At 39.2% G+C, this 27,679-nt stretch overlaps 2 protein-coding genes across 2 annotated transcripts; one reads left to right on the top strand and one right to left on the bottom strand.

The window, feature by feature from the left end:
• Positions 1–732: 732 nt before the first annotated feature.
• LOC135466784 (hephaestin-like protein) lies at positions 733–15,573 on the bottom strand. The gene is made up of 13 exons (XM_064744470.1): positions 15,295–15,573; positions 13,148–13,392; positions 11,671–11,874; positions 10,895–11,201; positions 10,389–10,495; positions 9,582–9,750; positions 8,968–9,248; positions 7,200–7,417; positions 6,276–6,426; positions 5,260–5,472; positions 4,165–4,420; positions 2,674–3,311; positions 733–2,094 (listed from the first exon to the last, which is right to left on the bottom strand). The coding sequence occupies exons 1-13, from the start codon at positions 15,432–15,434 to the stop codon at positions 1,775–1,777; spliced, it is 3,249 nt and encodes a 1,082-aa protein (XP_064600540.1). The 5' UTR covers positions 15,435–15,573; the 3' UTR covers positions 733–1,774.
• Positions 15,574–18,892: 3,319 nt separating this feature from the next.
• LOC135469182 (sperm axonemal maintenance protein CFAP97D1-like) lies at positions 18,893–27,218 on the top strand. The gene is made up of 6 exons (XM_064747725.1): positions 18,893–19,085; positions 20,186–20,256; positions 21,707–21,825; positions 23,006–23,129; positions 26,368–26,463; positions 26,964–27,218. Exons 1-6 carry the CDS (start codon positions 18,983–18,985, stop codon positions 27,030–27,032), a joined length of 582 nt encoding a protein of 193 aa, XP_064603795.1. The 5' UTR covers positions 18,893–18,982; the 3' UTR covers positions 27,033–27,218.
• The last annotated feature ends 461 nt before the right edge of the window (positions 27,219–27,679 follow it).

Raw genomic sequence — 27,679 nt, 5'->3', positions numbered from 1 at the left:
TTGTTTACTTCCACTAAGCACAGTAAACACCATAGTTTATACATTGATGGGGTCCTATGAATGATTGAGAAGACTGATAGACTGGGGGCATATTAGTGATGACTGGGAATACAGTAATAATGACTTGGACATATTAGTGTTGGCCGGGAATACAGTAATAATGACTTGGACATATTAGTGTTGGCTGGGAATACAGTAATAATGACTTGGACATATTAGTGTTGGCCGGGAATACAGTAATAATGACTTGGACATATTAGTGTTGGCCGGGAATACAGTAATAATGACTTGGACATATTAGTGTTGGCCGGGAATACAGTAATAATGACTTGGACATATTAGTGATGACTGGGAATACAGTAATAATAACTTGGACATATTAGTGTTGGCCGGGAATACAGTAATGATGATTGGAAAATATTAGTGTTGACTGGAGATACTGTTATGATGAACTGGGATGTATTAATGATGACTGGGAGTCCGGTAATGATGATTGGGGACATATTAATGATGACTGGAACATAGTAATGATGACAGACTTGGTATCAATAAAGTATACAACAAGCAATTACTTTCAATGTTTATTTGAAAAGCACGGTTCCTTCACCTTTGTATTAAAAAAACGGTATTCATCTTTATTGTGAACAAATTATATACAAAATAACTAGAGGCGTACAGCATAGAACGTAAAACCAGAGCAGCGACGACCGTGTAATAGCTGGAAAAAGCAAATTACAAGCCCCTAGCACCATGGCTTAAGTAGAATTAGGTAAAGAATACGCAATGATGTTAACTGCAAAGTATTATACGTCACCAGTCTAGAATTAGTCAAAATGCGGTGTTGCACATTTTGCATTTAACGGACAGTCACAGTAAAATAAGACAAAGGGGCTTGAGACTATACATACATGGAATTGCCAGATATTTAGTATATGTACATGTTTATAAGTGTGGTACGGCGTATAAAAGGTTTAAAGATTTAATACAACTTCAAAGTGTTGCATGTTACAAATACAGAAAATGCCCGGTTTAAATACACAAATGTAGGTTCAATATCTGAAAGGAAAATGCAACTAACCAACAACTACTGTAGTTACAACTACTACAGATAAATTAAAACGAAAAACACACATACATGTACTGACATACAAATACATATACAGCACAGTTTGAAATCATTCAAAGCATGGTTATGTATGCAGTTTCTCCAGGCAGAGACAGAATAACTATGGGCTGGAAACTTTGGATGTCATGCACACAATTTATTTCACATTTCACTCCATTTCTTTCCTTGTGTCATCAGCTTATCACACAGTGCATACTATCCCTTTTTGACTGATTTACCGCTCAAATTATCATCTTATCTCATAATAATCTTACTATATCTTATTATAATCTTTTTTTTATTATAAACATCCAACTAAGCACGTCGTAGAGGTGTAGAGCGGTCATATAAATAATACGATCAAGCAAGATTGGTTCAGGTCATGTATCTGGGTAGTCATGGAAACAGCCATTGGATGCAGCATTGTCACAGAAGTAACACCTGATTTACGTTGCTATGGACTTCACGAGACCATAAACAGAATAACTTTTGTTATTCAGGTGTCCGTGAGATGACATATTCACATATTACGACAAAGAATTTTCTCGTCTATACCTTGACAAGCCTATCACCTTACGTCCTTTGCATATTTGCCTTCACTTAAAACTTTAAAACTGTTTAAACATCACCTCCTAAACGATATCCGGCATTTCCCACCAACTCATCGATCTATGACGACCCAAAGTTCAAATGCCTATCGACCACTTCATATTTCATTTCCATGCCGATCATTGGTTCGTTGTTCACGTGACAGTGTAACAACCAAAGACCCGGATTGTCCGTCTTCATAGAGACCGTGGCTGTAGTTCCCGGAAATAAACCTATCGTATCGCGTCGATGTTTCTTATATTTGGACTGGACGAATGTATGTCCATGAAAATGTATGGAATGTATGTCGGACTCTGCCCCTATTGCCATGAGGTACCACTCCACATTGCCGTTAGTTCCCATATCCACCACCAGATTACCTAGGGACAAGCCGTTGACGCCTGAAAGTGAAACACATGTTATCTTATTCATCTGCAGTTTGATTCATGTCTTAAGTATTATATTTAAATGGAAAAGCCATTCTGTCACTGAAGAATTTGTGGATGAAACCAGACTGTCGAGAGGAAAACAAACACAGTCTGAAACAACCCGAATCTGGATAAAAATATACACAGTCTGGAGGAAATCAGACATAGTCTAGTGAAAACTAGACAGAGTAAACTACACATAGTCTGTAGGAAACGAGGCGGAGTCTGGTGGAAACCAGACATAATCTGTCGGAAACCAGGCATAATCTGGAGGAAATTAGACATGGTCTGAAGAGACGGAGTATGGAGGAAACGAGACGGAATCTGGAGAAAATCGAAGAGTAAATTAACTCTGAGCACTTCGATAAATTATTCAATCTGAACCTTAATTTTAACAGTTCGCCTAGTTTACTCATGTGCATGAGAACTTACACACAATACCTCTGATACGTATGTTTCGATACAACTATAAAAAAAAATCCGCTGTTATTCTTTAAAGACAGCGGTTTAATCATAAGATATGTCTAATCCACCGTTTTTCACGAGACCTACCTGGTATTTTATTACTTTTGATGAATTCCTCACTTGTTTTATCAACATTTGTTCCGTACGTGGCAATATTCTCGTCCAAATACCAACTTAAATTCTCATCAAATATGGCAAATAGCAGCGCAAACTCCCGCGGGCTTGGAGAGATATCAGCCCTTTCACCACTTCCGGTTAGGGTACCTTTTCGGCAGATGATCAGGGGCCCGACCAGGCCTGAATTCGTGTCCCGCACCGGGTCCACCGCCGAATAGTACATGTGGGTGATACAGTTGGGATCTTTGGGACCGGGTCCTGAGGCAGGGGTGACGGTCCATACGTAGGTATAATTACCTCCGGCATCCACCACACCACTGTCCTGCCAAGAGGCATTCATGTAAGCACAACCCTCTGACGATTTGTTGTAGGCCACACCTTGGCCATGAATTGAAAATGGTCTAAAAGCATTGTTCTTGAAGTGGACATGTATGACGTCTCCGACTTCCGCCTTTATAACGGGCCCGTATATTGGCTCCATACCTCCGGCAATCCGAAAACGGTCCTTCCGGAACTGGAAGTTTTCACTGTGGTATTCTCTGTACACAACCTTTTTGTAAGTAGTTCCTAGATAACCCTCTGTGTGCCTCAAAAAGTTATAGCCACGACTGAAAACAATACACGAAATACAAGCTGTGTTAAAGAGAATGTTTACTACAAAATGCACAGCATCAGTGGCAAGTGACTAAATATATTTAATATTTTCCTTTATCACAGGGACTTTTAACTATATGTTTAATTAATACTGGTGTTTAATTGATTAACTGATCGATTGATTTGTGCTTAAAATCGTGTCCTAGAACTTTATTATATGACAGTGATCTGGTTTATGGGTGGAGAAAACCGGTGTTCCCAGACTAAGCGATCGTGATTCGCCAGATACCTTATAAACTAGCAGGGGTTGGATTCGATCGCTTGATCTCACAGGAGTTAATAGCCAGTCGGTAGAGACGAGAACAAAACATAAAACTAGTCAGCAGACATGCTCTTTAACTGATTGTAGATTAACGCCATATTCAAGAATGTTTCACTTACAGGTTGGTGTCAGTATGTGGGTGGAGGAACCCAGAGTAAACCACCCTTCTTTGGGTAGCTACTGATCAGCTTTTCCACATGTGACGTGCAGATATGCACACCATATTGCTGGAAGACAAATGGTCATCAGTGTTAGACTATTACAAACGGTCACATGAGGGTCACCAGCCGCTTATGTCGCCAAATCCAAAGGAACAGCGGGAGCGGGAAATCGACAAATTTCCTGTTCAAGGCCGGATTTGAAACCACACCTCATGTGACATAATGATTGAAAGGCGAGAACTTTATAACCATTCGGCCCGGTTCACTCCTCCTGAAAATGTTATAATGTCGCATCAGTAATGTATGTGTCGCCTTTTCTGCTATTCCAGCAAAAATGTATATGCTTTCGTAATGTGGTACGGTCCTTCATGGAGCTTTACTCACTGTTTCGGATCTTCGATCGATCCCCCTTTTACACCATCCTTGCCAGATAGGACGTAATTCCACGTGACCTCCTCAGCCGCTATGTAGAACGTCCGTTCTGACCTGACAGGGATGACATTCGGAGGGTTCGCTGCGCTGCCCTCGGAATTCAAATCCTTCTTATGTCTGTAGCCTTCCTCGCACTGGTGAGAATGAAATATGGCGACCATGCCGGCATTGTAGTGCTCGTGTGTCCGACAGACGATAGCCCAGTCACCTGATCAAAACATTTTCATAGTCTACAATTATGCACACATACATTTATGATGATATGGAACATAATTTACTTGTTTATTAGTTAGATCACTAACGCGCCATGTCATTTACACCATGCATGACACCTTATATAGTCACTGTATGAACTGCCACTGAGTTTAACTTAAATCCTACAGAATGAGGCGCCAAGTGAGGAGACATCCATGAAAGATTAAAATGAAGCGACTCATGTCTGACCACGGGTCTTGTGCTTAATACGTTTGTAAACTGGACACCCTGGCATCGTCGTGCATTATTGTAAGCTATTGTGATTGCATTCCTGTTTCTAAGCCTGATTTCACATATCAATGATAAACAGTGCATGGAAAGATGATATTTTAACTTGGAATAATCTACGAATATAAAACAACGCTATTTGTTGGCCTTGTTTAGAAGAGTGACCTAGTTGATTGTACAAGGCAATACTGCGTTCTCGTGTGTTCTACCTTGTAGTTTCAACAGAGGAACTTTATGAAATACAGTTTAAAATGAGATAATATTAATTATACATTAATTAATTAATAATACTCGGGTATAAAACTATTGCTCCATGTTCAGGACGATATATCAATTCTCTTACTGATGACTCCCTTTTCCCACCTTACTAGATGGACCGTAGGCTTATCATATGCCTATCATATAACACCGTGGCCTAATGGTTACAGGGTGCACCTCGAAGCCGGGAGAACTTGGATCACATCCGCGTCGGGTCATGCCAAAAATTTTAAAAATGCCCTTGCTGCCGCCTCGCATGGCACTCAGAACTGAGATATACATACATATAACACTTGTATTACTCACCCTCCGCATCAGCTTCCATGACCAGAGTGTGGTGTGAGCCGGGCTGAACCGTTACGGTACTGCGCCGGTTCTCTCCCTCTAGAACTGTGTGACCGTGGAAGTAGATGGAGTGAATGTCGACCTCTGACCCCAGAGCCAGCACGTGCCAGCTCACTAGATCTCCCGGACACATGTCAAGGTCGTTCAGATTTCCGTACACAAAGCCGTTGATACCTAAAATTCAACGCAGAGAATTTTTTTTTTCCGAATATCTCAAATACCTGGTCAAAATCGACTCAAAATTGAAGATTCAATATATGGATGCATAAGGATATCAAAATATCAGTCTCTCACCAATGCGGTCGCTCTGAGTTCAAGTCTAGCTCATGCTGGCTTCCTCTCCGGCCGTAAGTGGGAAGGTCTGTCAGCAACCTGCGGATGGTCGTGGGTTTTTCCAGGGCTGTGCCCGGTTTCCACCCACCATAATGCTGGCCGCCGTTGTATAAGTGAAATATTCTTGAATACGGCGTAAAACACCAATCAAATAAATAAATAAATACTATGTATCCAAACGACCTTTTAAAGAGAGCAAAGCAGCTAGATATCATGACCCTAGTATTATTAGCTGCGACGACGAACTGTCGAAGTCGCCCTCTCTGTCTTGTTTTATCCGGTTTGTCGATCTGTCAGAGAGGAAAATGTTTGACATGCTATAATCTTTTAGCATGGACTGTTCCTTAATTAACGAGAGGTCTAAATGCAAGACGACATTGACTATCTTTGCTATTCTCACAACATATATTTAGTCTGCTTTTGCAATAATATTTGTCTTAGTTATAACCCTTGAAATGTGAAATAATGCTATACAGATAACGTTAATGTACCTTCATCACAGTTTGCGCCTCATTAGACTATCTGCCCATCATATCTGCCATATAAAGAATTATATGGTAAAGTCGTGTCATCACCAATCCTATGTATGACCTTTCCAAAAACAGAAACTGGAATTAGGTGATTCAAAGTATCCTGTAACTTACTGTACATCATGTTGGACTTCTTGAACATTTTGTTCTGGGTGTCCACTTTGTTTGGTTCGTGGATAAACTGATCCATGGTGTCACTCAAATACCAGGAAAGGTTCTCGTCAATCACCGTGAACAACAGGAAGTACTCATGATCCATTCTTTTCTGCAGGTGACATGAGGGATACGTGGTTGGTGTTGATAAGAATATTCAAACATTCATAGAAATGGAACAATTATTTATTTACTTATTTATTTATTTAATTGATGTTTTACGCCGTACTCAAGAATATTTCACTTATTCGAGGGCGGCCAACAGTGTGGTGGGAGGAAACCGGCCGGAGCCCGGAGGGTCCAAGACCATCCGCAGGTCGCTGCACACCTGCAACATTTTTAGGAAACTTTAAAACAAAATAGACTACAACTGATTTGTTTTTACGAACTTATTCAGTTTATAATGCAACACATGCCCTCTATCGGTCTGAGCCTTCAGAAGAATAGAAAAGTTCACAACAGATCAAAATTGGCTTTGACGTTGTTGAAAATAGACGAAACTACTCAAACGTGATGTATAACTTATGTTTATGAAGCCTTCTACCAAGTTTCAATTCAGAATAATCAGCCATTCCAAAGCAGTCCGAAAAACTATCAAAGCCCAAAACTGCCATAATTTTGATGAAAATGGACGAAACATCCCGACACCATCACAGTAAGGTGATGGACAAAGTTTCACTTCTATACAATGAACCATTTTGCCAAAAATATCTGGAAAACAGATTCGTGACGAAACAACACATGAGATCTAAACCTATAGCCCCTCCTAGCACAGGTAGAAGACCAATTAGCGTTTTCGTTACTGTGAATAGTCTTTCCATTAAGGTTTACGTCAGTTTTGCTTTGTTTGACTTGAACTAATATTTCATGAAATGGCAATATTACTTGATAGGACTTTTTTCCTTCGTCTAAAGTTCCTCGCTTGCAGACTAGCATGGGTCCTATCAAACCGCTGTATGTGTCCCTAACGGTATCCACACCGGAAGTGTACATGTGCGTCAGGCAGTCTGCGTCATCATGTTTTGGTGCCATGCTTCGGGACATTGTCCAATAGTACGTCTTCGTTTTGCCCGGAAGTACTTCGTCGTCTGCCTTAGCAACATCTGATGGGTATATATGGGTATAAAAGAACCAGCAGTAAGAATATATGCATATGATACACATTTGTAGTATATCTGTAACAGGCCTACATTACAACATTAAATATATATTTATAATAATACAAATATAAAAAATGGTGATTTAAAGATAACTTAATCCAACATCTTCGTTTTGCCCAGAAGCACTTCGCCGTGTGCCTTAACATGATTTAAAAATAAATGAATATGAATAAAATCCAATATTTAGTACGGTACACAACGTAATGCCATTCCTATATAAACGTCACCATAGATAAACATATACAAGTTAAATTACCATACATTCTACATCATGTAAACGGTGAAAATAACATAAAAACTTTGTGAGAGTTTCCCGGAATTTTAATTTTGCTCAGCAATGAGGAATTAATCTCCTCTCCTAAAATTTTAACTTTTCAACATATACATGTACATACACCCAAACATTTTTACAACAGGTTAATTGTATTCACGTTTTTGTTACCACACATTTTCCGGTTAATACACGGAAGTTCAAACCGTAAATTCTCTGAAGCTGGGAAAGCTATTAACGCGTCTCATGCTATTTAATTCATATGATACTGCTCTGCTCTAGAAGCAGGCGTGCGCGTTGAAATCGGAATCAGGTACCTCGGTGAGAGACAGTGTAACCGAGCACATCTTGAGCTGTATCGGCATCACTCAGCTCAAAGTCAGTGCTTAGCAGATTATACTTCATTTTCCTGAGTCCAAATGATGCGCACGTTTTCACTATCCTATCAAAAAGCTAAATCCCTTGCAGTAATCTTGATTAACATCGCTGATGGACTGAAATCTTCCGGTAGTAAATGAAATTAAGTGACCGCTCCTTTATATAAAAAGACAAGTTTAAAGAGTATCTTCTTATAATGAGGGCATATGTCTGCCTTTAAGATTCCACATGCCACCTGCCATTCATAAAGGGAGTGAAAGCGGTGTTTCTCTCGCATAATTAACACAGTCAAATGTGTTTTACACCCACTTGTGCGATAGCCTTTTTATCTTATATGCGCGGACGTCTAATAATTTTTGCTGGGCTATTTTTTTTGGTAACCATTTCGAAGGAATTCCAGAAGTACGAGGGAATGGCCGCCTCGGTCATAATTTATTGACATGGCTTCTGAATTCACATCCGCACTAGTTGTTCCATTTCTATACAGAGGGTTCAATAGACGGTTAAGCGACGTCTGCATGAACACCGTCTTCACGACTGTATTCCTCTGATGAGTAGCCTGTATAAAACGTAGCAATGTACGGATGGTCGTGGGTTTTCCCCGGGTTCTGCCCAGTTTCCTCTTACCGTAATGCTGGCCGCCGTCGTGTAAGTAAAATATTCTAGTACCGCGTAAAACACTAATCAAATAAATAAATACATAAAACTTAATTCACGCTATCTCTTCACTTCTGCAGGGACCAATTCCGGGCACTAAGCGTATTTTGAGGATTGAAGCCAAAATTAAAATTTTCACTTAGGTATTCAAATTATGATTATTGTTAAAGCCGTTCCATATCCTCACCTCTCGTGTCGTCATGGTAACGAGCACCTTCATTAAACTTGTTGTAGTTGACCCCTTGTGGGTGAATGCTGTACGGGCGACTGGCACGATTCCTGAACACCACCTTTATTAAATCCCCTTCCTCGCCGCGTATTACGGGACCGAGTAGACCCAGGTGGCGCTGTGATCTGGAACGATGTTGCTGTCGCCGGAAGGTGGAGTCAGTGTAGCCTCGAAACACAACTTTTTTGTATTTTCCACCGATTCGGTCAGGTCCACGTTGAAAGAAAAACTGTGAGTGACTGAAATAAATACAATTTAGCTAACAGCTGCTGGTATCTATTGATGCAAATTAATGAATGGGAACAGATTACGTTATACTTGAAATTTTGTATGAGATAAACTAACCCCTTGTTAGGGTTGACTTGAAAGAACGTCTTGCTTTTTTGACTACACAACATAAACACATACGCGCTTAGAACATTTTTTTTTAAGATGTCACATTTTTATATACAAGAGCATCCTCAAGAGTCACGGAAAATCATTGCAAATAATGGGCCTCACTTTCTAAGGAAAAAGAAATCTGGTCTTGCCACCAAGGAATACTTATTTGACGATAAGATAGTTAGTCATACCTGTTATTCTGTGTCAGATTCTGATTGTTGAACACGTCTATGCCCGAAGGTGCGTAGTCCCATATCGTCTCTATAGCGGCAATGTAATACCGTCGGATCTTTCCTGTCAGACTATACGGCATCTCTCTGCGCCGACAGTGATTTACATTCAGGAATGCCTTCATGCCAGCTATAAAAACAACACAACAATCATTCAGAGAATCTGAATTTAAGGTTGGGGGTTCGAATCCAGGTCTAGCTGGTCTAGCGTCCGTCTAAAGTCAGCAGGTTTATCTGATATTCACCAAAGGCCTGTGGTTTACTCTCGGTACCCGGGTTTCTTCCAATCATAAACTTAAGGGCCGTCAAACAATACGATGTACGAGAATAAACATAAATCAATTAAATAAATCAACAGTTTAATATCATTGCAAATGCAACAATATTTTGACAGTTGTCCAGTTGTTTGTCAATGCGGGTGTATTTAGAACAAAAATATGTGGCGATAGAATCGAAATCTTATCTTAGGGATGTGCTCAATCATGATTTCAACCTCGTCAAAATTCACTAGGATATCAAAATCTAGGGTGAATGTCGGCAAGCTAAATGGCTTACGTTTAGATGACTGTAAAGATCTACGGCACAAAATGTCAACTTTACCCGTCACCAGTTTCAGTTCGAAAAAAAAGTATAGTGTAAACTAAATTTTATTTCTGCAGGTTATTAATACTCCGTTTACATTTGCAGTGCAGTTTTTGTTTTAGTGAACTAACTTATTAGATAAACGTGTTACAAAATGAAGAAGAGTTGAAGAAGAGTATTTATTACCACTGAAATGGTTGTGGACTTGACACTTCACGAGCCATCTGCCTTTGTTTTGAGCCTTCATAGTGACGGTAGAGAATTGAGACGGGTAGAGGCTTACCGAGGAAACCCTGTGAGCGAAGTGAGAAAAGTGTGCACATGAAAACACTTGGCAAAACTGTTCGCTAACATTTCTGTTGACAAAGATGCAAATAATATCTCAACTTGTTCTGCTTGCTCTAACCCAGAAGACAATAAATGAAAACAAAAACTGCTTACTTCCTTCCGAATGGAAAACACATAAAGGATTAACCAAATAAAAACATAAAACTGACACTTAAGCATACCACGGTTACTTACGTTAGCTGGCAGAGTAATTACCAAAACGATTCTCTGATGCAATGCTATTTTTCCAAAGTGTTGACTACATAAACTGTTCCCGACCGATTGTGTTATAAAGTGCACCATAACATACAAATAGTGTAATGAATAAATGATTAAATAAATAAATAATGATTGTACAAATTTACCTGTGGTGGTTATGCACGAGGGACTGTCCATGGAAATTGACTGTGTGGATGTCAACTCCTCCACCAATCAAATGCCATCTAACTTTGCTGTTTACACAAACATCCAGATCGGGTAAATTTCCGAACGAGTAACCGTTTATATTATGCATCCTGTTGCTTTCCATGAAGGCCGGGTCGGAGATGTCAACACCCTGTGAGTCCCAACAGTGATTGTCCACATTGTCTTGTAGATACCAGCTCTTGTTTTCATCCACAACGTTAAAATACAAAATGAACTCGTGGCGGATATACTGTCCGTCCATGCCTCCTGAAAGTGCATTCATTTATTTTATTTATATAATTTACTTCAGCTTATTCAAGAAATAAAAATTACTGGACATTTACAACGACTGCCACAGGTTCCTTATCTAATGAAAACAATTGAAAAGAAGGTAAAAAAGGAAGACAATAACTTTCACATTTCATCATGAAAATATAAATATAGCAATAATTTTCTTAAAGGGAGAGGACATTTGTTTTTTGCAATGATCTAACGGCTGGCAATTCCCATTAAATAACAGTTAAAAAATGTCTTACTTAAATGACAGCGAAGTAAAGCAACTAGCTAATTCTATGCTACGACGTGACTGGCTTTGAAAGACTTTTGCAAGTGAACGTCTCTATAACACCCTATAAAAACGTCTCTAGCGATTGTCTGAGAAGTATGGGGAATTAATTAGTAAAGAAGTAAAGAATATTACTGGAAGACGTTTACTCGGAACCCTAACTGTTCTCACCCTTTTTACAGGTGACCAATGGGCCGACCAGTCCTGAATTAATGTCCTTGATCGCATCGACGTGAGAGCTGTACAGCCACACAAGACACTCGGGATCCCCCGCCGCCGGGCTGTCACGAGACGTCACCTTCCACTTGTACGTGTGATTGCCGCCAGGTGGTACAAAGTCTGATGTCATCGGATTGTCATCTTCGTACGGCATGCCTGCAACAAAACAAGTGAGTTCCAGCATTACGATTACAAGATGGACTGAATCGTATCAGCTGACAGGTCAGAATAACACCTCTGTTTTCATATGAATGCATCGTGGAAATATATTTCAATGTAAGTACCTCCGCAAAAAGTAGATTAATTAGTTTTATCAAATATTTACTTTTACGATATGCTCCTTTCCTGTTGGATGTCTTGTTTACTTTATTTCTTACGTCTGATGTTTTATACTTGGACTAAGTCTTCGATAAAATTTGAATTGGGCTTCCCCGCTGCAGGCAAAAAGGTTTAAGCCGGTCTGCCATTGATGCTATAAGTCACATTTGACTGGGACAGTTCTGTTTTGTTGGCTGCTTCTTACTGTTTAAACAATGGTATGGACATAATAAATACAAAGTTCACAAGGATCATTACTTTACACCGATACCTAAATTCTTCGCTGAAGAAGGCTTGGAATTTACCGTTATTTCCAGTCAGTTAACACCCAATACCTACATCCCCACGCTACTGTTGGCGTCACAGACCCGAGGGCGCCACACGGTAGATAAATCTTTACCGTAAATTGAGCCAATATTTTGTTCAATTGCTCGAGGAAATCTGGCACGCGCCCTTGCTCTCTGTCAACGGCGATTAGTCTCCCTGATAAAGCCATACACACTGCACCCAGACAAGGTTTAATATAAACACAAGCTGGCGGTGTTACGACTGTTTTTCTACTAGGGATCTATTTCTAGCAACCCACCAGCCCCGGGACGTTGTAAATAGCCTGGAAGAGTCTATACTGGTGAGAGGAGTTTGGTTTGCCTCAGAAAGGGGGAACACTTGTGAGTTATTAGGGAAAATGGGGTTGAGGGGTGGGTGGTAAACACGTCAAGTAATAGAACACATACAACAACAAAGGCAAAGCTCAAGTTAGCATATCACATGCATTTCTGCTTGACACTATGTTAATTTTGCTCTCAAACATTTCGCCTCTCTGCTTTAATTTATCATTCTGTTGTTAGAAAAAAACATGGGCATATAAGTACTTTCTTATATAAGAAGCAGACATGCCCTATTTTTATTCACCATCACGCAGCATCTGAAATCCCAATATATATTCTTGTTTATCAAATACGATTTCATCAAAAATAGAAGCAATTTAGGCTGTACATCAGACTGCAGTTGTCTAAGTGGCTTGGACGGGAACCAGCTGATACATCGCCAGTGATCTAGGACCTGTAAAACTTCATCTCTTTGTGATGAAAACTCTTTACAGAAAACTTACCCTCGCTCTCTTTGTCGTATAATACCCCGTGGGGGTGCATGGAGTAGTTACGACTGGCCTTGTTCCTGAAGTGGACGACCAGTGTTTCTCCTTCGTTCGCCTGGAGGATGGGACCGAGGTAACCCAGCCATTTGGGCTTGCTTCTCTCTCTTGTGAACGTGTCGTCTGTATACTCCACAAAGATAGCTTTTTTGTAAGTCGAACCGATCCTATGCCGATCGTCATTGAGGTAAAACTTTGCCGACCTGAAACACGAAAAAAATTAATAAGAAATAAAAAAAATTAATAATAACACTAAAACTACCTTTATATAATCTTAAATTGACCAATATCATCTAAAATTTAACACATTTTGTGGGCAAATGATGGGTGACTATATGGATTAGCACAGTGATGTTGTTCTTTCAACTAACTCGTTTGTTTGAAGAAGAAAGAATATATATTCTAAAAACGACAAAACAGTTATATCCATCAAGGGCGGCAAATTGTTTCCCTCACTGTTGAATCTGAAAGAGATTGTGCCAGGCCGAAATTGCTCAGAAAATGCCCCGGCGGTAAATAATATACACTTGTAGGATCTCGTCATTGATTAAGGATCGTACAGTTCCCAAAATAATAAGGAATGTGTTGTGTGTTATAAGAAAAAGGAACTATATATTGTCGAAATCATAAAAACATATCTTATAACTTATATCAACCAAAATCCATCATCTTGCCAAGTAGATGTTTATACAGGGAAAGCTAATCACACCTGCAAATGAAAACATGCAAATTTGTTCAAAAGCAGTTTATATATCATAAATGCGTGAACTACTAAGTCATCTGTATACCATGCGATTTCAGGAATCCCTGGTTCATGTTCCAGCTCATCTAACTTCAGCTTTTCTTCGAGGCACCATTTTTTTCTGAACCCAAATAGATAACTAAGAGTTGTAGAAAATTACCAGACGACACACATCTGTGGAATCGCTAAACAACCGTTACTTTCATCTCAGCCTATAGAGTTATCTGTTATAAGAATTATCAAACCGCTAGGTAAACATTGCAGTCAGTGTGTTACACTTAATATGTCAGTATTGCTCTTCTCTTTTTTGGCTTTTCTTTTTTGTACTGTTTTTTTTAAATGACTTGCTTCAGAGCTTATTTGGTCAAATACAAATGGTGAAGTAACGACAAATGTGTAAGAAATGGTACCATACACATACATAACAGGGACCAAATCTGAGATGGCATACCTAATAATTGATTAGTAATAATGTCTAGTTACACATAAATGGGGGAGTAGCCACGACAGTGTAATACTTGATATCTGGCCACACATAACCGTGACCAAATCAGCACCCACAGAGTAATTCCTGGTATGTGGTCACAAATAACCGTGACCAAATCAGCGACCTCAGCGTTTTTCCTGGTATCTGGCCGCAAATAACCGTGACCATTTTAGCTACCACAGAGTAATTACTGGTACCTGGTCACAAATAATCAAAACTCTTGGCACTGTGGTTTGACTGGATTTCTGTTCAACGAATACACACAATGCCTATTAAATGAAATGTAAGAAGGCAACGTGTCCAAAAAAAAAATATATATATATATTTTTCTAATACTTACAAATATTGACGTGTGTACACAATGGAATGCCATAGTTAGTTCCAGAAGTAGACAGAAGCACATTAGTTATAACAGCGTGACAAAAAAGATCAGAGTGAAGTAAGGAGCACAAATGAGGCAACTTGGGCACACTTAACCTAGACCTGTTTTAGGGTTAAGCCTGGGTGGGCTTAGACTTGTTCAGGCCGCATCAGTCGTTTAACCTTAAGTAATTCAGACATTTGACACGTGAAGTGGGTACAGTGTTCCCTGCTGGAGCCTGATGGATTAAATGTAAGAGGAGTGCAACCCAGCGAGGGTTTTCACAATGCTACAATCAACAGCAAGTTCTCTACCCACTAGCGAAGTACCTTATTTCGTAAGGGAGAAGCGGCAGAAATAAAATAGTACCTATCCCATGACAACATCTTGAAAGACTTTACCGTCAAATACAAGAATTAGCTAACATATGTTACCGCTTTATCCCCCCAAACGTATATATAGTGCTGTGGACTCTTATGCTTAACTAGGGAGTTAAAAACTGTACATTAACTCACCGTTGGCCTTCCTTTGTGGACTCAGAAAAGCTTTGCGGAGCGTAGTCCCATTCTCTTTCCTCCGCAGCTATGAAATAATCTTTGGCGTAGCACAGACCAGCGTAGACCATGAGAATCGTAACATATATCACCTTGTTCATAATGTACTAAAACTGGTTCACTAGTTAGGAATTGGTTACTCTCGGTGCACCCTGTGTTGCGAGTATATCAAACTGTGGGCGCTAGTCCTAGAGGATGCAGAAACCCCACGTGCTGACGACCCGTTACAAACTCACCCATCTACGGTGGTCCAGACGGAACACCCTGGTTTGTAGGCCCGTCAATGCCCCTTACCGGATAGGGATCGACTACTTGTTGCCCCATCTCTCAACGCCTTTATCTGCAGTGTGCACGTTTTCCTGTTTACACTACAACCAGTGACCTGTCGGTTGTTATGCGAACACAACTCAAGTACACGGAAAAATTTGCTATCAAGAGTTGTGACTTGTGCGTACAACAATCAAGATAATGTGTAAATTGTAAAGTAAATGTGCAGTAAAGTAGACAAATGACAGGAAGAACTGGCGAGTTCAACGAAATTTCTGACGTAAATGGCATATGTTTATGTCAGAGGGGAGGACAACTGGGAAGAGGAAGGTAATAACAGACCGAAGAAAAAAAACACATATCACTTTATATACCTTCCACAGGCTAAACTCATCATTTATCATTTTATAATTAAATTTAAATATGTAACTGAAGATCCTTTGTCTGTTTTGGTTTTTGCCTGGGTAGGTTTATGTGATGAATCTAAAATGGCGTTCTACAGATAATGACATTTTTATATAACGACTTAGACATCACAGTTTTCACGAGGATTAAACCATATCAAGATTAGGCGGTGCAATATTTCTATATACACTCCTAAAATATTAAATAGATAAAGTACAACAATTTTTAATGATATATGAAAAGTTTGCCGTCTTTGTTTCGTAAATGATGAATAAAACAGAAATATATTAAAAAGCATTTACAAGGCGCGGCTTAATCCTAAAGATAAACGAAAGCATGAAAGTGGGTTATTTCCAGTCCATATCTCTTTCTTATGGGGCTGGCACAGCTATGCTTTCTCCTGCTAAAACGTCGGAAGTTGTTTCAAGTTTTTCCTTTTACTTCTAAGCACGGTGGTAAGTGAGATCCGCATCGAACCACACAGCGTTGAAGAGGCTGATATCGTAACTACATATCCTCCCCTCTGTACAGTATCGTTAAACCATACCTCATCAGCAGAGCTTGACTCTTAGATGGGCTTATTTTCACAGCTGCTTTGAGCCTACCAATATCATAAACAGATGTCGGCCATTGGGAAGGATGCAGCAAAACCACGTGTGTTGTTCAAATATGGCCGAACTAATTATCCTCTTTGTCAGAAGGAATTACTTACAAAGTAAACTCAGTGGGTATATTTTTTCTTTCTTTTTGTTTTTCACATCTTCTACAAGGCTTTGTGATCTTTCAACTTTTTTCGCTAGTGAACTTGTCTGTCATAGACAAAACCATTCCCCCTGTCCACATATATAAAAAGATTCGCTATGATATCCCAACGCGTCGTATTCATCATGGGAACATTCTTAACACCCACGGAACGTGCAGAAATTTATTGATAAACATATGTTTTGATAACACGTGACCTAACTTTCTAGTCGCTTTTGTACGCTCTACAATAACCACCCTTCTTCCTTATGTACGTATATAAATGTCTAGCACTGACCAGCAGGATCTAACTCCAGTTCAAGGCGGTAAATTATATAGTTTTGATTTTCGAAAGGCGTCACCTAGATGTGTATAAAACATGCATCAAATACTTTTTTAACTGATATTTCTCCCAGACGATTATTATGTTTTTTACGCTATTGATTGACAGGTATAAAACATGACTATTATTTTGTGACCAGTAACTTAAAGTACATTAAAAGAAAAGACAAGATTAAACCAAATATATATATATATATATATATATATATATATATATATATATATATATATATATATATATATATACATACACATATATATATACATTGATAAAATATCCCACAGGAAAATCAAAAAAATCATAGCTTTCTATTTCTGTGATGTTGCACAACCGAGATATTGCAGTTCAATGTAAGCCAAATTGCGCACATCAAGACAATCGAATTGGCCGCAATGTTATCAGTTTTAACCAACCAGGCGCGAGTTATTTCTATAAAAGTTGGTGTTTTCACCCCTCGTCCTAAATAATTCAGCTTATATTATTTGTTGTCCTTTTCTTTAAGGTACAAAAGGATCTCAAATTGCTAAAAGTGGGCTTCCCTTGGGCTCTGCCCGGTATCCTGCCATCATTATCGGCTATATTCGTCAACTCGACAAATTAATTCGTTTTACCCTAGATTTAAAACTCCACCACATTCTCAACTTCTCCATGCATGCTGTCAACGTCACCAGTGCCATCTCTTTACAGCGGACACCGTCGTCCAGATATTAAGTATTTTTGCGATATTACAGAATGACATGAGTATCGGGTATTTTTCTCAAGAAGTAAAAGGTACAACATTTTCGTTAATCCCAACCCCAGCATTGTATGTTAAGTGAATGTTTAAAAATAACAAAAAAACTAAAAACTGAAAATTCTGACAGGTTATTTAAATGAGGCGCTGTCTATTCAGTGGAAATGGAGTATGCGTACAGCGCACAGTAAACTTCATATGTAAATAAACATGGCTGATTACACGCGTAAAAGAAGGACTTACGGCTCGCTCGTGACAGGATTGGCCAAAAAGAGGTGTAACAAAGAGCTCGCGAGATTGACAAGCACGTCTGGAGTTGTAATTGCTGGTCAGTTTGAACGGTGGAGTACAATGAAGAAAGGAAAGGATCTCACGAAGCACGAAGATGTCGCTTAGTTAGTGCTTTTTTAACTTGCCACTTAGCTGCAACTTACTTCGTGGACAACTGCGTTCGGCCTTAAAACACTATTATAAGTAGTATTTTTAGCAAAACTTCCTCTTTTTATTGCATGCCAGTTATGGTACAATATGTTTATCTTCGGTATAATGCTTAAATGGAGCAATATCGATTGAGTAGGAAAGACAGCAAGATCACGGTGTCACTGTTTCTGTCACCCACACGTACCTCGTTTCTTTTGACTGGAATTATCCGAACGCTGCGCATACGCTTCGGGCCTTTCCGTTTGCTACATACTCAATGAATATTTTTTGTTTCAACCTCAGTGATTTAGTTTATGAACGAACTTCGTTAAGACTTCATAGTCAGAATTTGTTGAAAAACCCAAATTTTGAGCGACCATGTCAGTTTAACAACTATGTTTATAGTCGCCAATAGCTTAAATGTGTAATGATCTATAGTGCGACAACGTTGCAATATGGACGTACACTGGCTTACCTCTTTTACCTCACGACACTATAACGCGGCTATGTGAACGTCATGCCAGCTTTAACGTCACAAAGAGATCCACAGCCCTACGTTACAGCTACGTAATAATCACAAACTGATAATGACGTCATGTCTCTATGGCATCAACCAGTCAACAAATCTCTACACACACAGTCGGAAGTAACACATTAATAGTTATTAGTTTTGAGAAACTGGAAGAGAAAATGGCGAAAGTGGAACAATCTGAAAGCAAGTTCGGCAGGTAGAGGGCAAGATGCATCGTTCGTATCAGCCAATAACGCCAACAAACAACATTTTCCTGCGAAAACGCTGGGACCAGCAGCGATACCAAGCCCATCGGGATAAAGTCCGAAAATGTAAGTAGCACAAATGCCTAAAGTGTTTGAACTACCGCTACTTCAACGTCATCATTTGGTTCTTCCCGCTAAACCGATATTTTTAAGAAATGCATGATGTCTGTACAGGAATAGATATGGGCACTGAGTAGAATGGTAAACAATTCCTCAGTAACTAACATGTCTGTTAGCAGCATAATGGCCCAATGACTACGCACTATAAAGTGAAATATGGAGTCTCAGTTTAATCAATGATTGGATTCTAACTTGTAACTAGTAAACTATTTAAATATAGGCTAGTTTTTTTTAACTCTAACATCATCCAAGTCAGTTCTGTTCGAAGTCTATAGTAATTTTACGGCCCCAAATTAGTTTTGATTAATTACCAATGATTGGATTTTAACAAAACGCAGTCCTAGATGTTCTTTTTTAGCACTTATACATGTATCCATCACATGGTATCAATGTTATGTTTTCACATTTGCATTGGCGAAATTGTGTCAATACAAAGTGCAAAACACCACCAAGAAAGCTGAAGTCTTTCCTCACGAACGTCTTTTAAAATGTCCATTTCGGAGAATGACAATATATATATATATATGGTTTATGCCGTACTCAAGAATATTTTACTACATTTAACTGATATTACTCGGTGGGTGTCATTATTCATGCATTATTACATGTAAAGACGGTATGACATTCCTTCAATATACCCAAGTACATACGGCAGGAACTTGAGTCCATATGTCCACTGATATGTAGGGTTAGTAAGCATCTGTATTGGTCCTCCATGGACCAGTTGTTAGCGTGCTAGCCCCACCGCAATGACCCAGCAGCCTCTCATCGATGTGGTCGCTGTGAGTTCCTCTCCGGCCGTACGTGGGGAAGTCTGGCAACAGTCTGTAGATGGCTGTGGGTTCTGTCTGGCTTCCTCCTATCATAATTCTAGCCGCCTCGTCGTATAAGTGAAATATTCTTTAGTTCGGCGTAAAACACCAATTACACAAATCATATGCGTAAACATCTGTACAACAGGGTATTTGACTGGTGTTTTGCTTTATGTTACTGCTATTCAACCAATTCACTCTGTATTTTCTATGTTAATACATTCTTTTCCACAGCTGTTGCAGTTTTGGACACACATCCCCCCAGAACATACATGCACCTGCACGTGAAGCTCACCAAACTACAGGTAGGTCCTGACGTCCAAACACATGTTCTCATTATGATGGAACTCCAGTGTTGAAATGGACATTTTGCAATATCTGGAATTTGATTATATGTTTTGCACAAGCCTATAATTTTGTAGTCAAAACAAATTTATTGCAAGGAAACAGTCGTCGACTACATTGGCCGTAAGCACATATCTACACTGCAGCCCAGTGGTGCCATGTTCTTATTACAATGAAGTGTTACTGAAATCATTACGACACTGAAATCTAGATGAAATAATCATTCATTACGCGAAACTGATGTTAGTTCACATAGGCCTGTATTGATGTATATAGTTTTAATATCTATAAACCAACATTTGCCGATTTTAACGACATTATCAGAACATATATCTGTTGATGCACTTGTTTTGCTGTATACATGGTCTCTGCGGGCTTCCATACAGTTTATTTCTGTATAGTATGAGTCTAAAGAACATTGACAACAATCAAAAAACCTGTGGCATGTGCTGACTGGAATGGTCGAGCGTCAGCTGTTGTGATAAAAGTGGGTCAGATGTCGAAAGAGTGGGATTCAGCATCTATATAAATCTATCAGCAGCTGGCTGAAATATATACGCAAGAAAAACGTTCGTGCGAGTTTAGTTTAGAGACCAGAAGGTGGTTGCTGACAACAACTATTTCCTTTATCGAAACAAACCTGATCTCTCTTAAGGAATCTGGTGTGCCCTTGGTTAACCACGTGGTTTTTACTCTGGTGCCAAGACGGGCTTATATTTCCTTTCTTATGCTTATAAAGAGTACAAAAGCGATTTGAAAACTGCAAAGTTTATCAAACCCTTAAATGCTAAATATTTTGTTTATTAGTAAAACTTAATGTACCATTTTATTCGTTTCATATATAAAACGTTCCTTCACTCAAGAACCAAATCCAAGGGCAAATTCAAATGAACTTTATAAAGTTTCTGAGTGATGCATTTCATATCACCGTCATGCTTTCTTATACATCGGATTATTTAAATGTCCCGTCACAAATGTATTAAGTGACAACAGGCTGCGTTCCATCTAAGTATAGGCCGTCGTAAAGTCTTGTTCATTGTCACAACCGATTTCCCCTCTGATCATTGAGGTAACTTCCGCTTCGTATCTGATGACGACTCTTTTGCGCTGCTAGTACAAGCCCACCACCTCCCCCACTCACAAACCTTTGTATGAGTAAAATATTCTGTACTGACTGCGGCGTGGAAACAATAAATAAATAGATAAACAAAAAGAAAAATAAATAAAGGAAATTTAAACTAAGGTACTACTTTGAATGACATACATGTTCCCAAACATAAACGAACAGAGTCTGTCTGCATGTGTTAGTCCCCCACGAGAAAAAGACTTTAGCACTAGTCTCCGCAGCACATCGCTGCACATCCTTGGCGTTTTCTTAATGTAAATATATGTTATTATTTGTTGTTTAAGAAAGAGGATAACAGGTTAGCCATAATAGAGCGAGATAACCGGATTCTGCTGGAAAAGATGGCGAACATTATGCAGACATACGGAGGCGTGGACAACAAAAATAATTACAAACAGAAAAGGTGGGTTTGTGTATTGCGCGCTTATCCAACCCTCTCAGTTTTGTTATATTATACAGTGATCTAAATACAAGACTTGTGACAGTGCTCATATAGTACCTACAGATCATTTGGGTTATCTCAGATGTTCGTTATTCAGATGTTTCTCACAAAAACTCTGTACTTGTAGTCTAAATAAAAATTTTGTGACATTGATCATACATTTGCTCACAGCATTTGATACAATGATTGTCAGACATTTATTCGGATGTTTTCACATATTTAAGCTCAGCGCCCACATATTATAGACTAGTGTAACAAAAGGTAATATATATACTATCCGTCTATCTCAGACCATTTTTCTGATGATTTTCACTTAAATTCTTCATTTTATCTTCGTCTATATAAATAAAACTTTTGTAACAGTGATCATGTAGTACACTACGGATCATACGGTACAACCTCAGAGAACACACACATATATATAGGCTAACCTTTGACCTTTTACTCAGTTATTTTGCATATAAACTCTATATGTATTGTTTAAATCCCAGGTCCAAATAAAAACTTTGTGACATTGATGCTACCTGATACAATACAGTAACTGCAGCTATAAGCCTTTATTATAGGCCAGTTGTTTTCCATTCAGGCTCACATCACTGTGCATGCTCTCTATACGTGTAACTACAATGGCTCGAATCTAGAAAAATGGGAACAAGTGAAGACCATCAATTAAGCATGCAGAGACTCACAATATTTAGCGTTTGTAACAATGTACAGAATTGTGATTAAAATGCAGCATTTATGTTACGATCCTCCATTGGAGGAAATCTAGGAAGCGTGTGGGAGAGGAGTTTGTTGGAGCGGAAATGCTCTCTTAAAAGTACAGCTCTTAAACAAAGGGCTCTCTTATATATTATGTGTAGAAAAGTCTGTATCTCGCTACAGACTTAAGTGGTACTTTCAGGCCTTATAAATATACATAAGTGAACATAGGTTAAGACTGCAGATTTAATACATTACCACATTACCCTTCCTTCCAAGAAAGCAAAGTAGAAGCTTCAGTTCAAAGCATTGAAATGCAATATTGTAGAAGGCAGTTGGGAAAAAGACACCAAACGCCATTCCGCTTCTGAAATTTCTTGGGTTTTGAACTTATTTATGACGCACTTTCTGATAACTTTGTTATGTTGTCATATTTCAGCTTAAACAGGACACAGCGCCAGCGAGAATTGTTGAGAATTACGCACGAAAATATCGCCATTTTGAAACGCATCACCACAAAAGAACCGCATTACTGTCACTTGAGATACGAAGCGGATTACAAGGTAACTAAGACAGGGTTACATAGTGTAGAAAACATGAGCGCGCAACTGAATATCAGTGAGTGAAAGGACATTCTTAACCACAAATGTGCAGCTGGGAATGCCTTTCATCACTTTGAAAGAAAATATCACATTTAAAAAACTTTACATCTCAAATGGCAAAGCTACTTGATGTGAAATAAAACAGTTAATAAGTTTGTAAAGTATGCGTGCATTTCCGAGTGTATGCTCTCAGCTGCGACGCCATTTAACATGTTTCATTTCGTCGTTACGCTTATAGCTGTATCAAGTAGCTCCTCTACAATGTGAGGCAGAAAGGGTAATATAGCACAGAGACTCTCGTCCTGTTGAATCTGAAAATCATTTCGGCTCACAAGGTTATCAGTTTCAGCCGAAGAGAAGACAGTGAAGTACAAACAGTCCAAGGTATAGGTGTACAAGAAGTCCCGTCGTAGTCTAATAATCTAGTTCAATTTAGAAGAAAGAAAAAGGCGTTTTCAGTCACAGTTCTTACAGCGGTGCCGTTTGAGATAGTTTTACCAAATGTGTTTTTCTTTCTTTCTTTTATTTATTTTTTGCCGTAGTCTAATATTAGCGATGTGTGAATGATGTTTTACACCGTGCTCAAGAATGCTACATTATCATTCACGAATAGCGAAGTATTGCTCCATTGTGGATATACAATATGAGCAATTGTATATAGCACAATAAAAAACCCTTACATTTCTACGCAGTTTAGTGCATATATACAACGCTCGCTCCATTAATCTCTGGCCAGATGATGAACTCTGCCTTCGTAAACAACAATGTGTAAGTGGGACAATAATTGGATCTCACAACAGTCGTTTATATGGTGATAAAAGCATCACGAGTCTCACCAGTGTAACGTGAAATACCAGGAGGATTGAAAAGGTAACAAACAAAGTTTATAACAAGATATACCAGGGTCACAAGGTATCAAACACAGGTGACGTGATAGATGGCAAGGTATTAAACATAGGTGACGTAATAGATGGCAAGGTATCAAACACAGGTGACGTGATAGACAGCACGGTATCAAACACAAGTGACGTGATAGATGGCAAGGTATCAAACACCGATGACGCTATAGATGGCAAGGTATCAAACACAGATGACACGATAGACGGCAAGGTATCAACCACAGGTAACGTGATAGACAGCATGGTATCAAACACAAGTGACGTGACAGACGGCAAGGTATCAAACTCAGATGACGCCATAGACGGTAAGGTATCGAACACACGTGACGTGATAGACGCCGGAGTATCAGACTCAAGTGAGGTGATAGATGGCAAGGTATCAAACACAGGAGACGCGATAGGCAGCAGGGTATCAATCACAAGTGAGGTGTAGACGACAAGAAATCAAACACAAGTGACGTGATAGACGGCAAGGTATCAAACTCAGATGACGCCATAGACGGCAAGATATCAAACACAGCTGACGCCATAGACGGCAAGGTATCAGACACAGGTGGCGTGATAGACGCGGGAGTATCAGACTCAAGTGAGGTGATAGATGGCAAGGTATCAAACACAGGAGACGCGATAGGCAGCAGGGTATCAATCACAAGTGAGGTGTAGACGACAAGATATCAAATACAAGTGACGTGGTAGACGCCAAGGTATCAAAGACTGGTGACGCGTTAGACAGCAAGATAACAAACATACGTAACGACGAGAAAATTGTGAATTATTGGGTGACGAACACATATGACTATGAGACAAACCCGAATTGAAAGGTGACAAACGCAGGTACCAACGAAATAACCCCGGGTTACAAGGTAAGCAAGATAAACGTGGATTACAAGATAAGTAAAAACGAGATAAATCCGAATTGCAAGGTGAGAAACACAGGTGACAACACGATAAACCCGGATTGAAAGGTAACAAACACATGTGACAACGAAATAATCCCGGATTACAAGGTGACAAACGCAGATAACAACAAAATAAACCCAGAGTGCAAGGTAACAAACACAGGTGACAACGAGATAATCCCGGATTACAAGGTGCCAAACACAGGTCACCACGAGATAACCTCGGATTGTAAGGTGAAAAAAAAGGTAAAAACAAGATATACTGGATTACAAGATCAGTGACGAGATAAACGATCACGGGTGACAATGAGATAAAAGCGCATTACAGGATAACTATCACGGATGATAACGAGATAAACGTGTATTGCAGGATAACAATCACGGGTGACAACGAGATAAACGCGCATTGCAGGACAACAACGAGATAAACGCGCATTGCTAGGTAAGAAACTCGCAATAAATGGAGTCACGAAAGATAAATTGACAACGAAATTCACCCGGATTGAAAGGTATCAAACTAAGGTGACAAAGAGATAAACGCAGATTACAAGATAAGAAACGTAGGTGGCAATGAGATACACGGTAATAAAAGTACGGATGACAGCGTGACTAGCTTGTGCTGCAATTATGTATTACAAGGCAACAAATGCTGATTACAAGGCAATGCAAATTAATGTAGGTAATTGTAGGCCAAAGAAGTTGGCTGCATTTTTAAAAATAAATACGTCAGTATGATACATCTTGTCCATTTATTTAACTTGATTGTTGTTTGCTGTTGTACTGAAGTATTTGACACTTATATAACAGCAGTCAGATTTCGAGTGGAAGCACACCGAGTGCCGGATTAAACCACAGCTCTTCGCCAGGTACCGGACAAACCGGGCATCCTGGATTAACCTGCCACCTTATTGGTCAGGAATTGATCGGCTTCTGGTGAGAAAAACGCTTTAGTCAACGGAGCCAGCGGGGAGGTCTAGGAAGAAAAGTATTACATCTGTTCCACAAGAAACGTGGAAATGTTCGTCAGTAACTTGCCAAAGATCAGTGGTTTACTCCGAGCAAGCCTTCTTCAGTTCACAAAACAGACCACACATCCTATATTGAAGTGAAAAATTCTATGACATTAAGCAACAATCGAATCATTCAGGGCAGACGCATAATCTCAATATGCAAATGTTAATACTCCGCTTTCTTGCCTGTAACATTTAGTATGTTACCTCACTGAAACATCGTGCTAAAGACACCCGGCACCGCTACATGCCTATTGACACGGAGCCTTCCCCTGACTTCCAGTTAAATGTTGAGCTCCAAGCTAGCTTTTTCCCTTTACTTGACACTATGGACAACTATATATGTGACCTTCATATCTAATATTAACTGAACTAACCCTCTACATTACAGGCACATAAACAGTACCTACTAAATATTACCAGATATCCTCAAAATATGAAGAAGAAGAACTTTATGAAGCTGACTGAAAAACAGTCGAAAAATCAGGTAAGCTTCGTTTTGATGTATTTGATTTGATTTATTCACAACATAATCGCATTTCTACATGTTCTATCCCTACAATCAGAGAGAACTGGTATCAAACGTGGAATAGGTGGAACAAGGGATGAGACTGTAATCTGTAATGAGTGTGCATTCATGCTATACTCTTGAGAAAGTTACCATTATTAACTAGCAGTTGTAGGGTACAGCATAAACAAAATGTCAGAAAAATATATTAAATATATTTAATATGTATTGCCTGAAGAGAAACACATAGTCAGCGGTAAACGTTAGTTACTTTAGTTTGTTCTGGCATAAGGTAATATTTATTTTTGACTTTGACGGACCTAAGCTCGAGAAAGGCTCAATGTAATGCACTGAGAAAGCGCCCTACGGAAAAAGCCTGGCAACAGGACTTCGACGTCATTTTATTGACGTCCAGTGTTGCTTTCCCAGTTCATCATATTTTCTTATTCACGATGTACTATATAATTTTATACTTTCAGAATGCTGACAAGGAGTCCGACAAGAAAATCAAGAAACAGGCAAATGACCTAAGTGACAAAGAGGATTAAAGTTTATAAAATGAACAGCAAAGCACAAAGATAACATATAGGCTATACACACTTGTAGAAGGCCACATCAGTTTTTTTCTTTCTTTTCTTTTGTTCCAATCATGAACAGGTATTTTTTATGCTGAATAAAACATGTAGCCCTGATTAACAGGTTTTTATTAGTTACATTATAGTCCGATTTTCTTTATAATGGTTTGAAAACAAGAAATTTCTTGGCCCTTAAACAATGGGAGAGTCGAGGGCGAGCTACACCAAAGGTCCAAATGGCCGAAGAACGGATCGTTTTCTTCCGTGACGTTGCATTGCGTGTGTACCTCATATATGTTTTATGAGCACACATACACCGATAATTCTGGCGTAATAAAGGAAAGAACACATGAGTTCATAGCTTTGGACCGTCTTGATACAGGCGGGATTGTGCACGCGTATGTTATATGTTATGGGGAACTCGTAAAACTCCTTCATGTCTGTATCAAAACGGCCCAGACCTGTGAACTCATTTGTTCTTTCCCTTTCTTACGTCACAATAATCGGTGTATGTGTGCTTGTAAAACATATATAAAACACATACGCATTGAAATGTCTGAGAAGAAAGGATGTGTTCTACGTCTTCTGTGTAGCTCGTCCTCGAGTCTCTCGTTTGTGGC

The sequence above is a fragment of the Liolophura sinensis genome, chromosome 6 (genome assembly GCF_032854445.1).
Source record: "Liolophura sinensis isolate JHLJ2023 chromosome 6, CUHK_Ljap_v2, whole genome shotgun sequence".
Lineage (NCBI taxonomy): Eukaryota > Metazoa > Mollusca > Polyplacophora > Chitonida > Chitonidae > Liolophura > Liolophura sinensis.
The sequence above is the reverse complement of the archived record's forward strand: the minus strand, read 5'-3'. Positions and strand labels throughout refer to the sequence as shown.

Bases quoted from the DNA above. Each gene is read 5' to 3' on its own strand.
- LOC135469182 (XM_064747725.1), top strand. From the start codon at position 18,983: ATGCATCGTTCGTATCAGCCAATAACGCCAACAAACAACATTTTCCTG. The intron at 23,130-26,367 runs GTAACTAAGACA...TCTACATTACAG, and splicing joins GATACGAAGCGGATTACAAG to GCACATAAACAGTACCTACT. The intron at 26,464-26,963 runs GTAAGCTTCGTT...TTATACTTTCAG, and splicing joins AAAAACAGTCGAAAAATCAG to AATGCTGACAAGGAGTCCGA.
- LOC135466784 (XM_064744470.1), bottom strand. From the start codon at position 15,434: ATGAACAAGGTGATATATGTTACGATTCTCATGGTCTACGCTGGTCTG. The intron at 11,875-13,147 runs GTAAGTTTTCTG...GTTTTGTTGCAG, and splicing joins ATACGACAAAGAGAGCGAGG to GCATGCCGTACGAAGATGAC. The intron at 4,421-5,259 runs GTGAGTAATACA...TGTTTTGATCAG, and splicing joins CATGGAAGCTGATGCGGAGG to GTGACTGGGCTATCGTCTGT.